Below are 22,617 nucleotides of genomic sequence, written 5' to 3' on the forward strand. Positions count from 1 at the left end.
TTGCTCCTTCAACCCTGATGAGTTGAATTGGGATAAAAGAAGCTGAATTAGCAGCCCTGAAACATGACAGCCTTTAGCTGGTTTGCCTTCTCTCCCTGGGATTGAATGTAGCATAAGGAACAAGTTTGTGTGCCCACAACCTTTGCTACCAATGAGCCCCACGTGGGCTTGGAGTCCACCCTCTTGGGAACGGTGACAAAGCAGAGGTACCCCAAGAAAGTAATTCAATCCATGGCATAACTGAAGACACTGCCAGTGAGGATGTCAGCCTTGGGGATGGCTTTTGCGTATCATTTCAAGGCCAGTTATAGGGAGGGACTAGTCTCTCTAGTGGTCCCTGACCTTGAATTCCCAGTGTCTTCCCAGAACACACCATGAAGGGCTGAAACCCCAGTTCTCAGAGAGCATTTACTAATGTTGAACCATTGCCATCCCTGGAGCAACATCACTCTTTTTTCCACCAGTGATACCAACTTCTCCTACTTACTAGTCCACTTTTTTCACACTCCCCTTTTCATTTTCTGTCCCCTGAGCAAGGAAGGAGCAGTCTGTGAGAATCAGCAAATCCAGTGCTACGCTCCTTCCAGTCTTCCCTTGCAAGAGGCTTGTCTCTGTGCCACGCATGCAAAACACTAATAATACTGGAGCATTGAGACTACTGATTATTATAGTAATCAGAACTGTTTTCTTGTTAAATTATACCTGCCCCGGCTGGTAATCATAGTCATTTTCCATGTCTTGTCGTCTACAAACTTGGACACGTCTTGGGGCAAGGATCCTCTGTGCTATGTATGGGCAGTGCACAGCACAAGTGACACAGCAGATGTAGCGGACTGCATCTCCCTGAGGAGGTCAGGTGTGTCTGTGTCTCGCCAGCTTCTCAGGGAAAGGTTGGAGGTTTTCAGAAGCAATGTGATGGGACCTCAAAGTGCTGGAAGGCGTCTGGGGTACTCTGGGAGGTACAAGGATGCATAGCCCAAAAAGCTTTCATCTCTGCTTGTCCCTGAAGGTATGTCTACAGTGTGTATAAATACATTATAAATAATTTCTGGGTTAGTAAAATGGCACTTACCGCATCAAAATAGGAATACGAGCTGCAGTGACTGTGGTACTATGCTATTTCAAACACACGTTCAGAGGTATGTCAGCCATAACTTTTGCCGTCACATTCACCTCCCATTCATTTCAGCTTATCACATGACTACACGCTGCTAATAATCTTCTTATCTCCACTAAAAATTATTTGGGGGCTTAAAAAGGGTGCCATGACGTGAAGATTAATCTCCAACTAAAAGCCTGGTTTTATGCTCGATTTGCTGACTCGGAATGAGGCCAGTGACTTTCCTCTGCCTAATCTTAAAAAAACCCCAACAAACCACCAACCTGCAGGGAATGTCCTGTAGATGATATAAAACCATAAACAGGGAATTACAAAAGGTCTTGCACCTTGATACCATGTTGCAGGCCAAGGCATTACATGAGTCACAGAAGTAAAGAAACTTATTGAAGAGAGGCACTGTCAGGCCATGAGAACAGAGAGAACGGCTAAAATCACCATCCCACTTACGTGCCTTTCACAGTGCTGCAAACTCTTAGATTTATTGTTGTTTCTCTTAATCCCCAGCTTGTGTAGCCAGGATACGTCATGGCTGACACAGCTGCCATTGGAAAAAAAAAAAAACACAACAAAAAAAAAAACCAACAAAAAAGCAAAAAGAAAGAGAAAAGAAAGAGAAAAGTAGAACTTTTGCTTCATTGTTACAAAGAAAAGCTGGAAAACCCGACCGTGTGGTATCAGCCGGAAGAACTACAATCCAATTGGTAAAGAAAAAAGCCTCAAAGTAGTCATTTCAACCAGCAAAGTCTAAAGCAGACACTTTTTCAGGCCTGATTCAGCATGAGGCTTCTTCCCCATGCAGGAACAGTGGCAGACGCTGTCTCTCCCGGGCTACACCACTAAAGCCTAGGGCTCCAGCATCAGGCAGAGAGGAGATCAACTGGCAATCGCTTGTTAACCTTTTCTAAACCATTGCACTGCTGCACTGGGATGGCTAACCGGGATGTCAGGGTTGGCTTACTCCTGGGTCAAAGGGCTGAAGCTCTAAACTTGCTTTCTCTTTATAGATACTCCTGCCTGGTTGTTATTTGAGCTAACAGGGACACTGCTCCTAAGAGTGTTTAAGCAGAAGTGTAACCTACTTTGTGTCTCATGGCACCCCTTTTTATAGCTCAAGAGTGGATGAAGCTATTTGTCTTTTCCCCCTGCTGAAGTTACATTTAATGTGCCTTGAATACGCAGCTCCTTTAGGCTCTCTTTCTTCTTTAGACCTTCTTCAGGTTTTGCAGCTAAGCCACGAGTGTGTAGGGGGGCGAGAGGGAGATTTGTTGTCCCAGGATCAGCCCCAAATTGCCACAAAGCACACTGTCCTTGGATTTCGGCTCTGAGGGCTGTGCTCTGCACTAAAATAACAAATGAAGTTTAACTTCTTCTCCTGCTGTTCAGGTGCCAGTGTGTAACTCAGAGCTCTGTGCTGCCAAGGGAAAATGACAACCGTGACATGTACGAAGAAGACGGATACACCTCAGCAATCACGGTCTCCTGGCTGCCTGCAGAGCAGGAATAGCTCAAGCAACAAACAGCTATTTTCCACCACTACCTGGCCAAGAGACCTCACCTCTGACCAGGTCTTGGGCTTGTCCTCAGTCCACCCAGAGCACATGGGGTCTCCCATGTAGGCCAAGAGCAACAACAGGTTTTACACTGAAGACACTTTGCAATTAGAGGAAAACAGGCAACTTGCCTGAAACAGGCACCAAAGCACCAGGAGGGCAATTAAGTTGTTTTTTCTATACAAGCAGCACCTTCATTATGTAGCTCCTAACGTGTTCACCTACAACAGTAGCCTTAATTCCCCTCCTCCTTCTGTTTCACCTCTCACAGCACAGCTAGCCCTCTTCCTTCTCCCTTTTGCAGCTTTATTTCCAACATCTCCCTTGCCTCCTTCTCCAGCTCAGCTGCCGGTTTATCATCGTCACTGGAACTGCGGTCACAGCTGCTGGCTTCTTCCCTGCACCATTGCTACTCTTACCTCACTCTAAAAAACCATTGGCTTTATTGCGCTTTTTTTCTCCCCTCACTATTTTTTTTTAACCAAGTGGGCTGAAAACCATTCTTTTTTCCCTCTGGACAAGGCAGAAACCAGACAGGTCCATCTGTTCTCCTTGCAGGATCAGAGGCAAAGAGACTGCATGGACACCAAAAATTACATCCCACTCTTCAACAGAGCTGACAGCTCTGAAGGAATGACCATATTGCAATTACTTTTTAAAATAACTCAGAGATACAGCTAGATATTTGTGCTCTGGAGAGGATGACATTGACTTGGAGCCCTTTCCAGACAAAAGAAAACCCCACATTGTGGACATTGTGGCAATTATTATTTGGCTATTAATCTAGGGACTACATTGCCCAGAGGAAGCAGCAACAATTTCTGACCCCAGTCCTGCAAAGCCATGTTACACGAGCTTTCATTTCTGCATGCACGTGGAGCCTGGGGGACATCAGCACTGTCCCACAGGAACATGAGATAAACCTAAGAGGCACCACAAGAAGATTGAGGTACAAGACTGAATCAGAATCCAACGCTGCAAAAATTTGTTCTTGTTGATCTTGTTTCACATATTTAGCTGCTCTGAGAAAGGTGTTGCAGTCTTAAGACTGCATGAGTTTTTAATATTCGGGGTAGTCATCTTAAGGCCAAAAAGGATGGCTCTGTTCTAACCTCTTGTCCAGAGTACTTTGTAAGCTTATTATCCCCGCAAGGCCTTCAACAATTTGATTAGGGTAAGATTCATCTCATTAAAGTTAGTGTTTGTGATGTACAAATGTTTTGTAATGTATGTATGTAAATGTCATGTACTAGTGTTTTGTAGTGTCCACATCTAAGCCATGTATCGAAGCTCCCATTATAGTCAAGGGATATGTATTTATTTGGTATCATCTCTGGTAATCGGGATGTGACTTATCAGTGTCATCATTTACTTCAGGATGAGTTGAACAATCACCAGTACTCCTATAGCAGTGGTTTATACTGGCAGCTGAGGAGATGGAAAGGACTTGGCCATGTTTCGACATTTACAGGGAAGATACCTACATTTAGTCCTAAGAATCCCAGCTCAATTACTATTACTGCTATTACTTATGCTATATTACATTATGATGTTAACAATCCAGTTAAGAAACAAGTGAATCTCTTTTTCCTGAGTTACTTCATCGCTCATTTGCTTATCTGTTGCAAAATTTAAAAAAAACCCAAACCCCAAATCTAACATATTCATGGTTATAACTCAAAGTCCTCTTAATCAACAGCAAGGAACATGCAGAATTATTGATTTAAGCCCATGTTTTGCCGCTAAGCTACAGTCTACAGCTGTCTTTTGGAAAATTCTCCCAATTTGGTTAAAAAATGACAAGTGGAAAATTGATAATTTCTTGTGCAAATTCTTCCAGCAGATATCTGCTCCCCTATTAGACCTTATCTATAGCCTGAATTTATCTTGTGCCATCTTCCAACCGTTGCTATATCATCATTTATGCAATTAAAAATCCCTCTACTGCAACAGAAACTCCCAGCCTTCATAGCCTGAAAGAAACGATGGAGCACTCAGACTAATGCTTATAAACACATTATCTACTTCAAGTTGCTTGGAAATTAACTCGTGGTAGCATAAGTGAAAACAAGCACTGCCAATGAAGATGATCACTGACACATTTCCATCTGCCCAAAATCTCTTTTCTTCACCCATCCTAATAATGTGTTCTTTAGAGTTACTGTTTCCAGAAAACCGTAAGGCAGTATAACAGAAGAGCTTTTCTCTGGTCTCCAACAAAATGTTGCTTTGGAGTTGATAATGTCTCTGGGAGCAATGTTGTGTTCTCACCTCGTTTGCTGGGGAACGTGGTGATTCAGGCAGTAAGACACAGCATTCAGTCCTGCCGATATGCTCACTCACTAGAGAAAGTTGCTGTCCATTTATTGTTACACCAGGAGCTCCCATCCTTCACTTTTCTTGGTTAACATCACTGGCAGCAAATGAAGCTGCAAACCAGGACCTTGCATTATCACCCTGACTCTGGGAGCAACGGCTGCAGGTGTGGTTCAGGCTGTGTATGAAGTAGCATGAAGATCTTGGATTAGCCTGTATGCGGTACTCCTAAACCTCTTCCCCCTACCACTGAGACCAAGAACGCGGATAAAGTCGAGGGGTAGATATTAGCTCAGTTTGTACCCTTTTTGGGAAGAGAGATGGGTATCCACCTCCACTTCATGTGCCTTCTTTCTGGAGACGACAGCTGAGTCACCGCAAGAAATCTGTTACCTACAGAGGTCATCAAGAAATCGCTCTTTCCCTAACACCACCATCACCCCTAGAGCAAAGAGTGATCAGGAGCAGTGACTCAGAAGTGTGTGGGCCTGAATCACAACAACTCTAAGAGCTTCTCCTACAGCGATGCTGTTTGCGTAGGGACTCTAACTGTGGGCCGTGCCCAAAGTCACAGGCTGGTCCATCGGGAGTACCTTACCACCGGATGCTGAATTCAACATCGGGGAGCTGTGTGACCAAAAAAGAAACACTAATGATGATGAAACACGAGGTGATTCAGAGATAATTCCTGCACCTTAACTACCTCACACCATATGGACAAAGTAATTCGTACTGAGTCTCTACTCTGAGGGAATCAGATGCACAATCTTCATTGTGACATAGGTGAATTCAATGTCAAAGTCCAGTAAGTCAAAAAAAGCGTAAAAAAGACCAAAAAGTAAATACAGCTATGTCCAGGTAAGAGACAAATTGTCATCTCAGCTCCGTCAACCTGCTATCAGCTCTTAGGCCAACTGAATTTAAGTCAGACTGTACTCTACTGTTGTAGTGACATGAAGTATGAAACGCTGAGGAGTCACACAAAAAGCACAGCTGGATGATCCAGCGATTGGTGTTGTGCTTCAGTAGTGAGGTCCTGAATGCCACCAAAGTAAAGAGAGAAGATGGGATTGAGTGAGGAAGGGACAGGGAGAAAGAGATGGGAAAGTCAGGAGTTGTAGAGTAGGGATAAACTCCTGGAGACTAAATGATTCTTCTGAATGATGAAAAATTGGTGGAAATGTCAAATTACAACAACATCAGTAAAAAAATTGACAAGTCTTTGGGGAAGGTTTCCTGTTTTCAAGGAACTCTACTGCCTATGCTAAAGATTATCTATCCCCAGCATTTCCCAGTGTCAGTACTCCCAACATAGGCAAGGTTGGTGCTAGTTAGCCTTGCGGCAAGCAGCTTCCTTTGTGGTTAATATGAAGGTTGTTCCCTTCACAGTGTGCTGACCTGCTCAGCATCTCTGTCCAGATGTGCTGTCTCATTTCTGTCCATGCATACTCAGGACTGAATAGAGTGGGAAGGGAAGAAGACTTTCCATGACTCTGGGCCTAGAAGTCTGACTGTTACGAGACATGCATAAAACAACATACTCTGTGAAGAGCAACAAAATCTGTCACTCCTCACAACATAAAATAGTTCAAATCTTGGACATGGACAAAACTTATCTGGATACAGCTCTGAGCAATCTGATTTGGCTTTGAAGTTAGCCCTGCTCTTTGGATTGGACTGGAGACCTCTAAACCCTTCCAAACTAAATGGTTTTATCGTTGCAAATGTCAGCTCCCTCCTGTAGCCCCAATATCTGACAGGACCTACACCAAGAAATGGGCAGAAAGACAGTGCTTTGCTTGCTCAACTCCCCCAGCTTACCTGCTGTTTTTGTTAACTAACTAACTGGATTTATGAGGGAGGAAAAATCCTCTCTCCACTTTGGGGAGCAGGGAGAGAAGGAAAGACCCCATGCTTGCATAAGCCAGCTCCCGACATGAAGGAAACAAGCCGTGAACACCATGGTGAGAGTACAGGCAACTCTGGAACAGGTTGATGCTCACTTGTTATGTTGCCAGGGGATCTCCAACTCTCCTACTTACCCCATTTCTCAAGCCGTCTTACCTTACTAGCAGGGCAAGTTTGTTGCGGCAGGGAAGTACCTCACCAGAGGTGCAGGACCTTGACCTTGGCCTCTGGCACTAGCAGAGTGTCAATAAAAAAATGAAAAGATTTTGTAGTGGGTCCAGAACAAGCTCGTGGTGCAGCAGCCAAATCCAATTGTTCTTCTAACTTTAATAGATTTACTCTGCATTTGCACTGACATGACTAAAAGAGGTTGCTGGCTCAGTATTTCTGCAAAAACAAGCAAAACACAAACTAGCAGCTGTTAATGGAATACACCACCACTCAAAAATGCTTCCTTATGTTAAGGCATTTTCATACATTCAAATTTTGTACAGTTCTCCGATGATTTCAGTATTAAGTTCAATTATGCTAGTTTACTGATTCAGCTGGTGTATGGAAGTAAGTACACCCTCTAAAATACTGAATGGTGCTTACATATCTACAAAGTCTCCAGCTTTACAGAGAAAACGATAGCACGTAAAAAATAGTCTAAGCTTATGAATGACCCTCACAATCATCCTCATTCATCCCAGGCCATTCAAATTGATGTTTTACAGCTTCAAAAGGGCAACGTCCAAGCCACTCACGAAGTGTTTTCTGGTCCTTAAAATACACCTTCTAGAAAGCAGTGTTGTCTGTTCATTGATTTGGGGAGCTAATTTTGAGTGGTGGAGACAAGAAGATCAATGCAAATGGACAGAAATTCAGGAATAGGAAGAAGCAGGACTGCTGCTGGCAAACTCCCACCACAGTAACTCCTGTGCCCAGGTAAATCACAAATGGCCACAAGAAGGGAGAACTGAGTCAATCACAGCCTTTGGATTTGAAGCTCAATAAAAGAGACGGGTAAGTCTGGGTTTGAGCATGACCTCAAGATTAACTGCAATTATGACTAAAAATCAAGACCACATTTATGGGAGGGCTCAGGGAGATGGACCCCATAGCAAACCAGAGAACAAAGGGAAGGTGGAAAGGTAAACTCAAGACTCCCAACTAGGAAAAGATCTTAAAGCTACTGAAATCAGCAGCATAAGTAGGATGATAAAACTGAGGACATGAACTACACCATCATATTTTTCTTTGGCCTAATGTCAGGGATGACTGTAGGCCTGTCACAGCCTGGGATAAGAGGCAGCCCCATATGCACAGCTCTTGAGGAAAGGGAATTAGAATTTTATGTTGAGCCCAATATTAATAAAAGCCTATGTAACAGTAAGACTCATATTCCTCTTGCCTTTAGAGGTAGGACTCGTTTGTCTGAAAGTGGCTTTTACTGCACACATTTACCAGAGATCAAGTCACCTCAGGTCCTGCTACAGACAGTGGAGAGTTGCTAAATGGAGCTGAAGCTGTGATCTATTTCCATGTAAAGCAGACCCCTACATCTGGTTGAATGAATTGCACCATAAAATCTATCAACTGTATTGACTAGGTCTCTACTGGCTACGAAGAGAACTTAAATACCTATTGCACGCACAGAACCGTACATGAACATATCTAAATTTAGTTATCTTAATGTGGCTTTGAGTCCTGCCTCTCAGGTCAAGCAAAAAGTTTCCCATCCCCCAGGTGTTTTCCATGTAAATACCTAAATTCAAGTTAGTTACCCAAGGTCTCCTTTGTAGTCAGTGGAAAGTTTCAGGCACTGCAAGAGGTGATTAATCTCACCTATTCTCGAATCGTCTTTAGGATGAGATTAATTGCACTCCAGAAATTTCTACTTCCTGTTTTTCTTCAGCAGCTCTAAAAGGAGTCCAGACTGCTACGTCAGATAAGGCACTAGATGGATGGATCCCATTGTGAGTATGGAGGAACAGCCTCTCAAGCCCTGAGGAAAAGCAGGGAAATAGAGTTCTTTTAGGTAATTTAGCACTGGAGACAGTAGCGTATTTGAGAATGTACCATGTGATAATGCCATACGGTGAGAGCAGAAACTGCCATGAGCATGAGGCTGCCAGACCCCACCTCTGTGCAGTGTCGTGGCACCCAGGACCTAACAAGGTAATGGAGCAACATCTACAATAACGAGTGAGACAAAATCAGGAGAAATGTCCAAATATCAGCAATATCAGTGCAAGTAGAAATATATTCTTCTGTGTTTTACACAAATCATAACAAGTTTGGTAAAGAATGATCAGTGGGGACTTCCTCCCGGACTAGTACCACAAAAAATGACTCTTTTGTTATTATGCCAAGATGTGGAGGTGAAGTATTTGAACCTCCATGGGAGTTTGATCAGCACAAGGAGTGTTGAAACAGAAAGGCAAAAGCCTTGACAAAGTCCCATGAACAGGGAGGGGAAAGGATATAGAAAATAAAATATGTTACTGGACACACATATAGGGTGAAACCTACATTATTTCAGTGGGGCAGGATTTCTTGGGTCTTTATCTAAGTGAAAGCTCTTATCCCAAAGCAAAGTGGCTTTTTGCATAGACCCAGGAGGATATCCTCATGGTGGTACGATCTCACATACAACCATTATGTCTATTCTAGTAACCCAAAGATGCTCAGTCCTACTCTGTCCGTGAGGCCAGCTGGGGTGCCCAGCACCCATAACACTGACCTCACCTCCAAAGCAAGGAGCCACATGCAGACTCCTACTGGGAGTAGTCCCAAGTCTGTGACAACACTTGATCTGTGCCCAGTCACTTAGCTGTCACAGACTAAAACCACGTCACGGGTCATCCAACAACGCTGTGTTATTGGCCAGTGTGTGCCACTGCTGGGGAACGTCGCCGGCACAGCTTTGCCAATTAGTCTAGACGTAGTTACTGACTACTCTAGGCACGAGAAAAGCTGCTGCCATATCTGCAGCGCAAGGATGGTCCTGCCCTGTGGCCCTGCGCATCTGATGCCACTGCACAGCGTCTGAGGTCTGATCGGGGAGCCTCAGCCACCAGTAGCGTGCATTGAAATTCTTCCGGCACGTCTCACAAGAACAGCAGTGTTAGCAAAGGTAGAAGAGCAAATTCCAGTTCTTGTAATTACCTTCCTAAATTAATTCCCCTGCAATTTCAATCAGCTGCTCTTGACATTCCCTCCTCAGGGTGTAATCCCTTCTCATGAACGCTCTGAGTGGTGCGTAGAGAGGCATGAGGGGAAAAGAGATAAGCAGAGCTGATGCTGCACTGCCGAGAGCCTGGTGGGCAGCTCCCCACCGTGCCCTTTCGGGATTTCACTATCAGTCCTTCAACAGCTGTACTTGCTTCTCCTCCATCCCCACTGAAAACAGAAAATTTTAGACTCTCTGTATTTACAGTCAGTGGGGAATGCCCTGTAAAGAGTCTTCTGGTTTAGGATTAACATCTCTGCCCTTCACCTGAAGTTAGGTATAACCCAAATCTAATGGCTCCTATGAAATATGTTAGAGCGGGGACTTGGATGGATCGGAGCATTTAAGCTTTCAGCATTGCTTTAGCTCTGCTCTAGTGGTGGACAGCACATTGAATTATTTTGTTATACAAGTTACACACTTACCATGTCGAAAGCATGAAAAAATCTGAGATGGGAAGATAACAATTAAATGTGTATCACTGAACTAAGTAGATAAATGTAGCTCAACAATCAGGTTTGAACAAAAAAAAAATGAGGAAATATTTGCTGTTTTGACATAGATGTAATGTCTCATAAAATCTTAGGTTTAGGATTAATTCCTAACGCAGAGAAACCACACAAAATAAAAACTGGCCATACAAATGATAACTTATTAACCAGGAAGCAGGGAAGTTGTTATTTAGTGAAATGCTGAATGGATTTCCTTAGTTCTGGTCTTATTAAGTGCTTCCTTAACTATCTATAAAAAGAATTAAATTGAATGTTAACAAAATCACAACATACTAATCTGGAAGGTGATCAAAACACCAGTGAGGACAGAAGAAAGTAAATATGAGATGCATCTGGGGTTAGAAAACGACACTAGCGAGTCAACACGACAGTCACGAACTAATACAGCTTGGCAAAGGACTGCAAAACACATCCATACAGCTCTCAGAAACAACTCTGGAAACAGGGAGGACAAGCGAGGTGCAAGGATCCATAAAATGAAATAAAGCCTGTAAAGTCAAAGGAAGCAAATGACAACAGCCAACCCAAACAGGATTAGGATTCCTCCACTGCCGCTCCTGTACAATGGACCTGTAATGTTCCACCACCACGTAGCAGCAACCTAGAAAACGTAAAGTAGGAAAGACTTTGGCAAGATTAACACATGTAGGAGAAGGGAGTGAGAGCACATGCCACCTCAGGAGACACTGGATGCTTCTCAGGTCAGGGTCTCAGCATGTCTCCAAACTGAGATTTAGTTGGAGATATGTAACTCCACTTCACCACCTTTTTTTTAAAACCCACACAAACAAGCAAAAGGCAGCACCTCTAAGGAGGGTGTTATCAAGGTGTTATCCTGGTGACTATAACCAAACGTGGCTATTAAGGTATGAGAGGGATGAAGGCCTGTGACGAATCCTGCGGAGAACTGTAACTTAGGAGAATCTCACACAGCCCAAGTAGAGCAGCAGGTTGGTTGGGCAGAGGAAGGTGATGATGCTTAGTGCTGCTTTCCACCAGATTTCAGTCACACTCTTCTGCTTTGGATGACCTCAGCAACACCTTGGAAAGGTTCCTCCTGACATCAGCGGGACCTTTCATTTGCTCCAAATTAAACATGCTCTTAAGTAGTTTGCTCGCTTACGGCTGGGGAAGACAATTTACAGATTTCTAGCCTGAAAGTTCTCCCAAAGTGCTTTTTTCAGAAATAGGTTACCATGAACCTAAATATCCCTGGGCATGTCCCTCACTCCACAGAAAATGCTAAGCTTCCCAGCTATCATCCTAAGACAGAAGGCAGCATACTCAACGGCTCTTGTGAACCATATTCCTTATAAAGCTATTAATATTTAAGTTATCCCATTTAATACAGTATCTGCCAGAAGCAATAGCAAATGCAATATCTCCATGGCTCCATTCCTTCTGTAAAGTTCCACGCACAAGAAGGGAATATAGCATTATTAAATATAAGAATCAACATTGTTATTTATTTATACCATGCAAGGCTGATCATGGTAGTATCCAACCACCCAGCTGCCTAGCTGTAACTAAGGTCACCGATCTATTATGTTTCTAAAGAAGATATAAACGATCTTAACACTCACTTGACTGATTTTGTTTAGAAAGCTTACAGCTGTTAAATTAGATCCGAATTACTTAAGTCTAGACCTTGTCCTTGAATATGCATTCGCTCACCTGACCTTGCACATACATCTCAACGATGGAAAGGCCTTTTTACTCACAAAGAAGTACAGAACTGTGCTCTACATACATGCAGTTTTTTACATTGGCTAAGCTATGAACAAAAAGGATTTAATCAAGTCATGTTTGAAGACATGGAGCCCCAAAGAAAGAACAGAAAGGCGCTGGGTGAGTAGCTTTTGGTGTGGTGCTTGGGAGAGGCAGGCACTGCTGGGGCACCTTCATGTTCACTGAAACACACTTAAGCATAGTGGGATATAACTGGCATTATAGGTATGTGAGGACTTTTTAATTCAGCTGTTAGTATGCATGGTCTTTAGTTACTATTTCTATCATTAGATTTGTTCTGAATGTTTCTACATTCTGCACCAAAATGAGCAAAATGGGCATGGGAAGTTGTTCCCTGCTTATTTTTGAAACATCTTCCTAACCTCCATCTCACATTAAATCAAGAAGTAAAACCTGCGTGGCCTCTCACCAGGCAGCTGACCCAGAGGTGTCGAGACCCCGCTGTGCCCCACGGTGATCTGATGTTTGCTGCGAGGAGCAGAGAGGCAAAAGAAGAAACTGAGATGGCTTTTATGAACTGAGTGGTACCTGAGTGGCTGGGATAGTTCAAGTTTCTTTCTAGTAGCTGGTATACTGTTGTGGTTTGGGTTCAATATGAGAAGAATGTTGATAACACACTGATCTTTTCAGTTGTTGCTAAGTAGTGTATATACTAAGTGAAGGATTTTTAGCCTCTCATGCCCAGCCAGCAAGAAGGCTGGAGGGGCACAAGAAGTTGGGAGGGTTCACAACCAGGACGGCTCACCCAAACTGGCCAAATATTCCATACCATGTGACATCATGCCCAGTATATAAACTGGGGGGAGTTGGCTGTGGATCACTGCTTGAGAACTGACTGGACATCGGTCAGCAAGTGGTGAGCAACTGCATTGTGCATCACTTGTATAGTCTAATTCTTTTATTAGTATTATTATTATTATTGTCATGTTATCATTATTATTACTAATTATTGTTGTTATTATTATCATTATTATTTTCTTCCTTTCTGTCCTATTAAACTGTCTTTATCTCAACCCACAAGTTTCAATCTTTTCCCCCCATTCTCTGCCCCATCCCACTGGGTGGGGGCAGACTGAGCGAGCAGCCGCGTGGTGCTTAGTTGCTGGCTGGGGTTAAAGCACGACATACCTCCAACCAGACTCCCAGCTGCTGCCTTGGAGACATTTGGAAAAGTCTAGTCTGTGGCTTTACCACTGACAGTGTCTCCAGGACTGCCAGGGTAGCACCGAGATGGTGCTACTCTTCACTGCCAAGTTTCTCAGAAGAAAAATATGGTTTGCTGGCTGTTGGAGGGGCTTTGCTGTATCACCTCTCATCAAAATGATGAAATCTGGGGCTGTTCAGATTGATAGAAATTACACCAGGGGCTATGACTGTTTTCTGAGGGTTCTATTCCTGGGCTGAGCTGACAGCATTGAAAGACCAGCTGCCGAGTGTTTGCTGTTGCTGGCGGTGCCAATACTCGCCCACACGTCGGGCTCTCCCTCGTGCATCGCCGGCCGCGGCGGATCTCGACGCCCATCCAGATGAGGCTGCGCGGCCTGGTGTGAAAAGAAGATTGCACTTGCAGAGGGGTGCTCGGGGACCTGCATCCCCCGGGGGGGGGTTGGGGGGGACACCGAGGTGCTCGCCTGTGCTACAGGCAGCCGTGCGCCTGCAGCTCCGACGAGCCCGTGGAGCAGGCATGAGCAAGCACCAAAACTCAGCAAATTAGCAGCGTAGCCATGGCAACACCGAGTGCGTGGGTTGACCGACCCAACCCGCCGGTACCCGCTCCGGGAGCTGGTCTCGCCGTCGGCACCGATGTCCTAGCAAGGAGTTACGAGGCTGTAGGTGAAAAGACCCCTATTCTCACCAAAGGGCCGGGTCCGTAATTTCAGAGGTAGTTTGGGTGCTTAAACAAGCGTCGGGCACCTACGAGCTGCCGAAGTGACTCCGAAGCTACGGTTGGGGATCGCAAGGCGCTCACGTTACACAGCCTGTGGCTTCCCCAGGCTCTGCTGCTCCTTCTCATTCCCACCAGCAAAGCCCAGCTTTCGGCAGCCGGCGACCCCGGCCTGCGACGTCGGCCGATTCCAGCAGCTGAGATACGGTCGCATCTCGCTAAACCGCACGCAACCCGGGGCGGACTCCGCAAGCCTCAAGGGAGACGTAATAGCAGAGGTGTGCGGTGAGGTCTCCAATGACTAAGACTTCATTATTTTTTACAAAGTATACTGCAGAATATTTATCCGTGCATTACGCTGAATTAGCATAAATAATTAAAACAGAACTCGTATTGGCGAACACATAAGCAAAGGGCACTTGCTAATGGACCAGACTTGCTCTGCTGCTCTGGGGACCCACTTAGAGACAAGTCCATGCCAAACAGGCCGAGGAAGCATTCGTAGTTGTCCTTCTTTTTACCCCGAGCCTGTTTCCACCTCGCCCCAGATGGCTAACACGGGCTGGTGGATCAGGGCATCTTACAGAGCATCTCTCAAAGGGCGAAGAGGAAAATAATGGAAAGTCCCCAGACCCTCAACCTGTTCCCCAAGTCCCACGATGCCCTTTTCTGCAAACAACCCACCTACGATCAGTGATGCAAGAGGTGCTCGCCGGTGCTTCCCAGAAATACTGACGATTTGACGGATCGCATGATTTTGCCTCCTCTTTTTATTCCAGGTATTAAGTGGTATTGAAAGAAAATTGTATGGCAAATAGGGAAGGGTTTTCAAGTGTTCCCCACGGTTTCCCTCTCTCGTCAGCAGAGTGCAGCCAATATTGCACACTTTCCCAAAAAGGAAAACCTAATCCCAAGCCTTTTCCTAGTCTTATTTTTCTACAAAAGTAAAGGCTGAAGTTGTCTCAGTGGATGGTACGAAGGTAAGACTATCTCCTAGCTACCACTCCTTCAGCCTCTCTTTTCTTTAAGTCAGGTTGAAAATTTTCACAAATTTCAATTGCAAACTTGGTCTGTATTTTGTTACCTTTCTGGACTCTGACCATTATCCACCAAATATTCTGTGCTTACAATTAAAACTAAACTGGAAAATCAAGATCTTACTTGTTTTCAATTTTTCATTTAATTCATTTATGCTTCTGTGCATAAATAAAGCATTTGGATGGCTCGTGGAGGCGAACAGGTCTCAAGTCGGTCTCCCTGGCCAAAGTACACATCCCACGAGGCACAACCGCAGAGGGTTCCTGCAATATATTGCACTGCTCAACACAAAGGAAAATACAGTACATCACGGGAACAGCAGTTACACCTACAGGGAGACTAGCTCAGAAAAGAGCAGGGATAGATTGTAGCCTGACCTGCAACTCCCAAGAGACATTTCCAAATTAAAAACCTCAAAGCTTAAACCAGATATTTTTTTTTTATTTTTTTATTTTTTTTACTGAAAACGTTCAGCAAGAGTTTAGTTTACAGAGGTGAAGTTTTTCATGGGAAAATCAATTTTCTCTTACCACCTATGCCATTAAGATATTGCCGTATTGCCAAGAAGTCTGTGAACCCTGGTGTCCTAGCAGAGGGGAAGTTCATGGGTGTTAGGTAAATCTCCTGTCCAACAGAGCTGCCAGAGAATAAATGTTTTCAGATGGTGAAGGAAACAGAGTCAGCTTCTTTAGGACCAAATCACCTTCCTCTTTGCTATAAGGATAGGCTTGGACAAACTCATTTGTGCAGAACAAGGAGGAAGAATCGCAAGGAAAATATCTCATGTCACTTTCTGTAAATCACTGCCGGTGAAAGCTGAACGCTAAAATTGCCATCAGGAATTTCTCCCTTTGTCCCCTAGCATCTTTGTCGCTAGGGCTTGGTAGGGCCTGATGATGTTTATGCATTCTCATTGAATTATTTCACCAGATTGAATCATTTCAGCAGATCTAACCCCACCTAAACTAAAGTGAGCGTTTACAACAGGCACGGCATCAAACCTTATTTATGTGCACATTATAACAGTGAGATACACAAAGGATCATGACCCCTTTGCAGCCATATGGGCATCACTGTACGATTTAACGAGATTCCATCTGTACCACCCTTTTAAAAGTTCTGGCATCCAAAGCGTTTGCAAAGACCTTTGCAAAGCCCCTTCCTGCCCCCACACAACACCCTCGGCAAATCCTGAAAGTTGCAATCCTCTTCCATCAGCAGCTTCCTACCTCCTAAATCCTGGGATATACACAGCACCGGACTCCTTTGCATCATCTCTTCATTAAACACCTCTGAATGCTGGGATCTGTAAGGAATTCATCACATCCACCCATGCTGCAATCCCTTTTGGCCCTCAGCTGTTTATTCTCTCTTTTTGTATACGAGAGCAACCTCCTTACTCTTAATTTCGGTTGCATGGTATTTGTTGCAAAGTTACACAGAAGACTGAGACAAAGTATAACATGTCATTAAGATAAATGGGACTTTTCTGGAAAATTAAAACAGCATCAAATCTGTAGATTCTATGGAAAGGCTGGCAATCTCTCACCTACCCAAGGGAAAGTGTAAACTGTTCTAGTGTGAAAAGAAGCACTGGGAGACCGCTAGGATGGCACTACGCAGTGTCATAGCAGCACCTCCAACATGAGAGAGACTCCTTTTCAGAAGGAAAAAAGGTAAAAAAGCAATTCATTTGAAAGCAAGAACAAAGGCTCTGGATATCAACTTAAGCGCTGCTTCTCCATGGCACTGCTCCTGCTCTCCAGCAGGTCATCGTTTTCCAGTCGCAGGAACAAGCTCTGAAGCCTGTCAGCAAGATCTCACCGCACTCTTCCATCATTTTTGGCAGATTTCTTTTGTAGGATTTGATCCTACAGTGGGGTAAGAGCCCACAACTTCTACCGAGTTCAGAAGGAGCTGAGATTGAACAGAAACCCAACTGCAGCCTTGGACTGCTGAGCCCCCCGGGGTGTCCTGGGAAGGGAGGGGACGTCTGTGCTGGGCGGACAGACCAGGACTTGTGTATTGTACTTCCTTTAAGGATAAGGACTCCTAAAAGTCTTTTTTTTCATTAATGTTGAGCTTGGCACCGATTGTCTTAACGAGACTGTTAGTGACTTCTGGGAGAGCAGGTCAGACTCGCACCTCAGTTTTGCAGGACGGAGTATTCACCAAAGAGAAGTTAGAGCATCAGGTCCGCTCAGAAGAAGGATCAAACCTTAGAAACATGTTGAATTTTTTTCCCATTCTATGATCCATATTGTATGAAGACCTTAAGGTTAACCACACATCTAGAGAGCTATCTAAAACGAATGTTGTAACTTGGAAATTTCTATACCATTGTGAATAAATGTGAATCTCTCAGCTCGCCTGAGCCTCTCTAGACTCCTCCACTGTCCTATCGCTTATATCCAGACAGGACCCTGGGCGTGGATTTGACCCAGCTGGCCACAGAAAGATGCCAACTGCTCGTAACGCTCTGGCGGGCGCTAAAGCCTCACTTACGCAGCGTGCGGGGGCTGACCAAGGCGGGATGAACGGGGTGCCCCTCCATCCAGACGTGGCTCTCCCCGACAAGAAGCAGCGTTATGCAATACTGAGCACGATCGAACGGCGAGCTCCGGACCAAAGAGTCTTCCCAGCACAACACGACCCAAATGCCGTCTCTCCCTGCCTGCTAGCACAAGTTTTCCTATGGCAAAAAGGGCTGAAAAAGTGTCACGGCAACCAGTGTCCCCATTTTCACAGAAATTAAGCTGGAAAGCAGGAATCTGTGTCCCAAGACGCACTTTATGAAAACACTGAAAAGAGGGGAGCAGCAATGAGTGAGTGGTACACAGCAGCAGCAGCACCTCAGTAGTGAGCGCCGCTTTTTACTCCTCGCCCAGGGCTAAATCCCTACAACCATCGACAAGAAATTTGCCTGAAGGTAAAATCACAGCCCTACACTCAAGGTGTTTATTTGCAAGTGCAAAGACTACACCAGCGATGAGGACTTCCCAAGATCCAGCTGCAGGCTCAAAGCCCATGCAGCCTGGAGCACTTTGTCTCTGGCAAATAAACCAATTTCAGAAATCACTGCTTAAATGCTCTATCACATGGAGCTCTGTACACGTTATAGCATTAAAGAAAAACAGAAACACCGTGATCACTGATAATCCCTTGGGTTTTCAAACACGTTCGCAACACTAAAGACCGCATTTATTGTAATAAGTCTGCCAACTCCGTTCTATGCTGCAAACAGATTATTATTATTTTTGGTCTATATTCCTTATGAAAACTTCAGGGAACAAAATTGTTAGGAGTGCAAAACAGTGGTCATTAACTTGACTCGTCACCTTTGGGCCACAAAACGAGTTTGTTTCCTCCCAGTTCGCTCCCGGTCAGTTTAACTTTCTGGTTGACAGTGCTGCAATGCTCGGGTTTCATGGACTGCAGCATGACCCGAAACCCGATGGTTTGCATTCGACACTTTCAACTATTGAAAGAGCCGCTCCGCTCGGGGTTTGTACCAGCTACTTTAACCGCACGCAAGGCTCGGGGCTGAACCGAAGCCGGCAGCGTCCCCCTTAAGCACTTCGAGCCTTAAAACTCGGAGCTTTGCTCTTTCTGGCATCCCTTTTTCCAGGGTTTGAGACACACAGGCTCGGGCACGCCGCTCCAAGGCAACGCGGGTGTCCGTACGGGAGAGAGTGGCGGGTTTAAACCAAGCTCCGCGTTTTGGAAAACCCGACGGCAGAAGAAAAAAAAAAAAAAAAAACAAAAAAAAAAAAATGAAAACCCCAACAAAAATAACTAAAACCACTCAGCAGCTCACCCCATAAGAAGACCCTTGCTCCCCACACTCGCCCCCCGGTGCTGGAGCCCCCCCCCCCTCCGGGAGCTTTTTCCGCCGAGAATGATAAAGCAAAACGCCGGCCCCGGGCGCATCTCCGCGGGGCAGCCCCCCCCCACACCCCCGTTCCCCGTTCCCCACCGCCTCGGGTGGGGGGTGTATGGGGGGACAGAGCCGGTCTCCGCGGATGCTGCGCGCCCGCGTACTCACACGAAGGCGTGATAGAGCAGCGCCCAGCCGCGGGGTCGCTCCAGGGCGTCGTAGATCAAAGTTTGGATGCGGCGGTACTTGGCGTGGTTCCGTTTCACCGGGCGGCTCAAGGGGGTCTTCGCCAGCAGCCCCAACCCCGGCGGGCTCCTTTTGCCTCCCTCCTCCTTCCCGCCGCCCTCCAGCAGCAGCGTCCCGTCGCGATCACCGCCGCCGCCACCGCCACCGCCGCTTCCCAGGGCTAGCGAGCCCTGCTCGGGGTCGCCAACGCCGCCGCCGCCGCCGCCGCCCGCCGTTCGCCGCCCCGGACCCGCCGCCGCCGCCGCCGCCGCCGCCGCCGCCGCCCCGCCGGCCGCGCTACCGCCCGCCGCGCCGCGCCGAGCCTTCAGCCCCATCGTCGGCGCCGGGCCCCGGAGGCGAGCTGCGGATCGGCGGCGGCGGCGGCGGCGGCAGCCCCGGGAGCCCCAGGGCCATGATCCGAGCTCCCCGCCCCTCCCCCCCCCCCCCCCCCCCCAATTGCTTTGTATATTTTTGTGTCTGTAGCTACATGTATAGCTGGCTGGCTGGAGGGAGGGAGGGAGGGAGAAGGGGGGGGGGGGTTGAAATAAAATTTAAAAAAAAAAAAAAGTGGGGGGTGTGTGTGTGGGGAGGGGGGGGGGAGGCAGTCACATCCCCGTCAGGTCATCCTCGCCGGCGGGGTAGCGGGGAGGCAGGAGCGCGGCGGCACCTGGGCCGGCGTGAGGGAGGGAAATCATCGCGGAGTTTATTTACCAGCCCGATGCCCGAGCCCCTTCCTCCCCCCCCCCCCCGTCCGCCTCCTCTTCCTCCTCCTCCTCCTCCTCCTCCTCCTCCTCCTCCTCCTCCTCCCAGCTCCTGCCTCCCCCCCCCCCCCAAGCCCTCACGTTAGGGAGTGGCCCATTGTATGCAGCCAGCAAATAGCCGGGCGCCCGCCCCCCCTCCAACAACCCTCCCCGCTCCCCCCAGCCCCGGGTGTCTCGTCATCCACGGGGCGTGGGGCACCCGTGTGTCCCCCCCCCCTCCCCCCCCCACCCGCCCCGGCCCCCAGCTGCTGCTGGGGGCGCCGGAGCCGAGCGGGGAGATCCCGGCAGCCGGCGGATGAAGGGGGAGACCCCGCTCTCGACACCCGGGGGATCCCCCTGCAGCATCACAGCCCCCCCCCTCCCCCCCCCCCCCCTCCCGCTGCAGGCTGGAGAGGAGGGGGAGGGCATCCCCGGCCGCGGGTGGGTGGGTGGGTGAGTGGGGGGGGTTTGCTTTCCCCACCGGAGCAGGAAGGAGCGGAGGATGGGGGATGAAGGATGCCGGGAGAGGCGGCGGGTGGGCGGCTGGAGGCGCTGCCTGCCGCTGCGGTTCGTTCTGAGCCGAGCCGAGCCGGAGCCTCCGCCCGCGGAGGGGGGGGGGTGAGGGGGCAACATTCGCGGGCAGCCCCCGACCCCGCCGGGGAGCAGCTTTTTGCACGGGTCTCTGGCGGGAGGTGCTGCTTTTGCCCCAGGCCGGAGCTGGGATCCATCTCCCTCCCCGGCTCCGGGTGGCTCCTCGGGGGAGCCCAAGCTCAGCTGCAGCCCCGAGGGGGTCTGTCCTGACCCGTCGGACCTAAGAACTGCCCCCCTCCTCTGTGTTAGCATGTGTACCAGCACCCCGGTCCAGCCTAAAGCCCGAAGGGATGGGATTGACAGCCCTGTACCCTTTTTCTTTCAGCTTCTTGGCTGCAAGGAAGATGGGAAGAGACAGCTTTTGCGTGCCCTGCAACCTCGGTGCCCTGGGATTTCTGCCACAACGCGCTAGAAGCATCCCCTCTCCTCTTAGAGCTGCTCTTGAGTAAAAATCTGCCTGCAGGGCTAAGCATTCGCGTAGCTACACCTTGGGAGGATACAAAGGGTCTAACCGAGCCTTTCTTTCTTGCCAGATAATCATAATAAAATTTAAAAAAAAAAAAAAAAAAAAAAGACAAAGCCTTACAGCTTGCGGGTTGTTTTCATGAGAGGTCCTCCGCCTCCAGATGGGGGAGTTTTCCTCGTATCTCCTGAAGAGATGCCAAGACACCCAAGAACCCTTCCAGACTCATAAGAGAAGCAGTTTTGCCACCTACTCTAGCTGCTCCTGCTCCATTCCCCAAGGGATTTATGATCTGAGCAGTCCTTCTCCCGTTTCGCACACGAGGAAGGACAACAGATGCAGAGGCAGCTCCTGGAGGTGATTTTTGGACCCGCCACAGGGCCACACAGGCCACACTGCTTCACACCAGACTGTAAGCCACTATTGGAGATGTCCCGGGTCACTCAAAAATGACACTACTGTCACTGCATTGCTGGGTGGAAGAAGGGCTGTTTCCCCTCTGATGTCTGACCCTCTGAGGGTCCAAACTGAGCACGTTCTGTGCCAAAGAAGAAAAAACACCTCTGCCTTCAGCTCCGCAAGCTCCAGCATTAATACCTCTCAGTCACCACCCAATTTTGAACCTTTGCAACCCCAAAGGATCTGCCCACAAGCGGACGTGAGCAGACAGCGCGGTATCTCGCCCGCACGGCTGTAGCGTCAGCAGCCAGTGCCAGGTTAGCTGACATCTCCGTGACACTATCGGCAAGAAGCGGCTGGCCCGAGCGTGGCACCAGGAACGCACGCGTTTTGCTCCCTGCTCAGCTAACATCTATCAGCATCATTTGAATGTCATTTATAGCTGTATTCCCAAGGAGGGCTGTGGGAGGCTAGGAAGTTTTGATAACTAGGCCATTTATCTCTCTCCAGCTCCTGTTCTACCTCAGTACAATAGCGATGATACTTCCCAATACCACAGGGGAGCTATAAGCATTAGCGAGGATGTATGGGGCGCTGAGAGTAGAGCACTTACTTCAGATAACACCCTATGCCTTAACCTGCATCCCAGCGTTACATAGGAAGAGGTGGGAGGAGGAGGGGGAAGGAAAGAAAATTTATAGCTAACCAATTCATCACAGTTTTGAACCACAACAGTAAATGTTCAAACCGAAATGGGGATGGTAAATAATTTTCACGGGGGGAGAGCAGTAAATTATTTTCATTTGCAAAGGGTTGTACCAACGTCAGATAGCAATAGGTGATTGATAGGCAGGCACACCAGCTTGTTAGGCTTTTATAGCCCCGACACCAGTGACACAACACTTCGAAATCTCAATTACGTGTTGGGTTTTTTCAGTTGCATCCTCCAAAAGGCAGGCTTTTGGGACATTTTCAAGTCCCAGATCACCCCCGTACAAACCACCTTTTAAGACCCGACAGGAAAGAGTTT

General features: G+C 47.3%; 1 protein-coding gene across 1 annotated transcript in view; it reads right to left on the reverse strand.

Annotated features, from left to right (window-relative positions):
- KCNQ3 (potassium voltage-gated channel subfamily Q member 3) overlaps nt 1–19,817 on the reverse strand; it is a 207,092-nt gene extending 187,275 nt beyond the window's left edge. The window contains exon 1 of the mRNA XM_049824070.1: nt 19,338–19,817. Within this exon, the coding sequence (XP_049680027.1) occupies nt 19,338–19,729 (392 nt within the window). The 5' untranslated portion in view covers nt 19,730–19,817. The remainder of the gene's footprint in view (nt 1–19,337) is intronic.
- Between the last annotated feature and the right edge of the window lie 2,800 nt (nt 19,818–22,617).

Source organism: Accipiter gentilis, chromosome 2, assembly GCF_929443795.1.
Source record: "Accipiter gentilis chromosome 2, bAccGen1.1, whole genome shotgun sequence".
NCBI lineage: Eukaryota > Metazoa > Chordata > Aves > Accipitriformes > Accipitridae > Astur > Astur gentilis.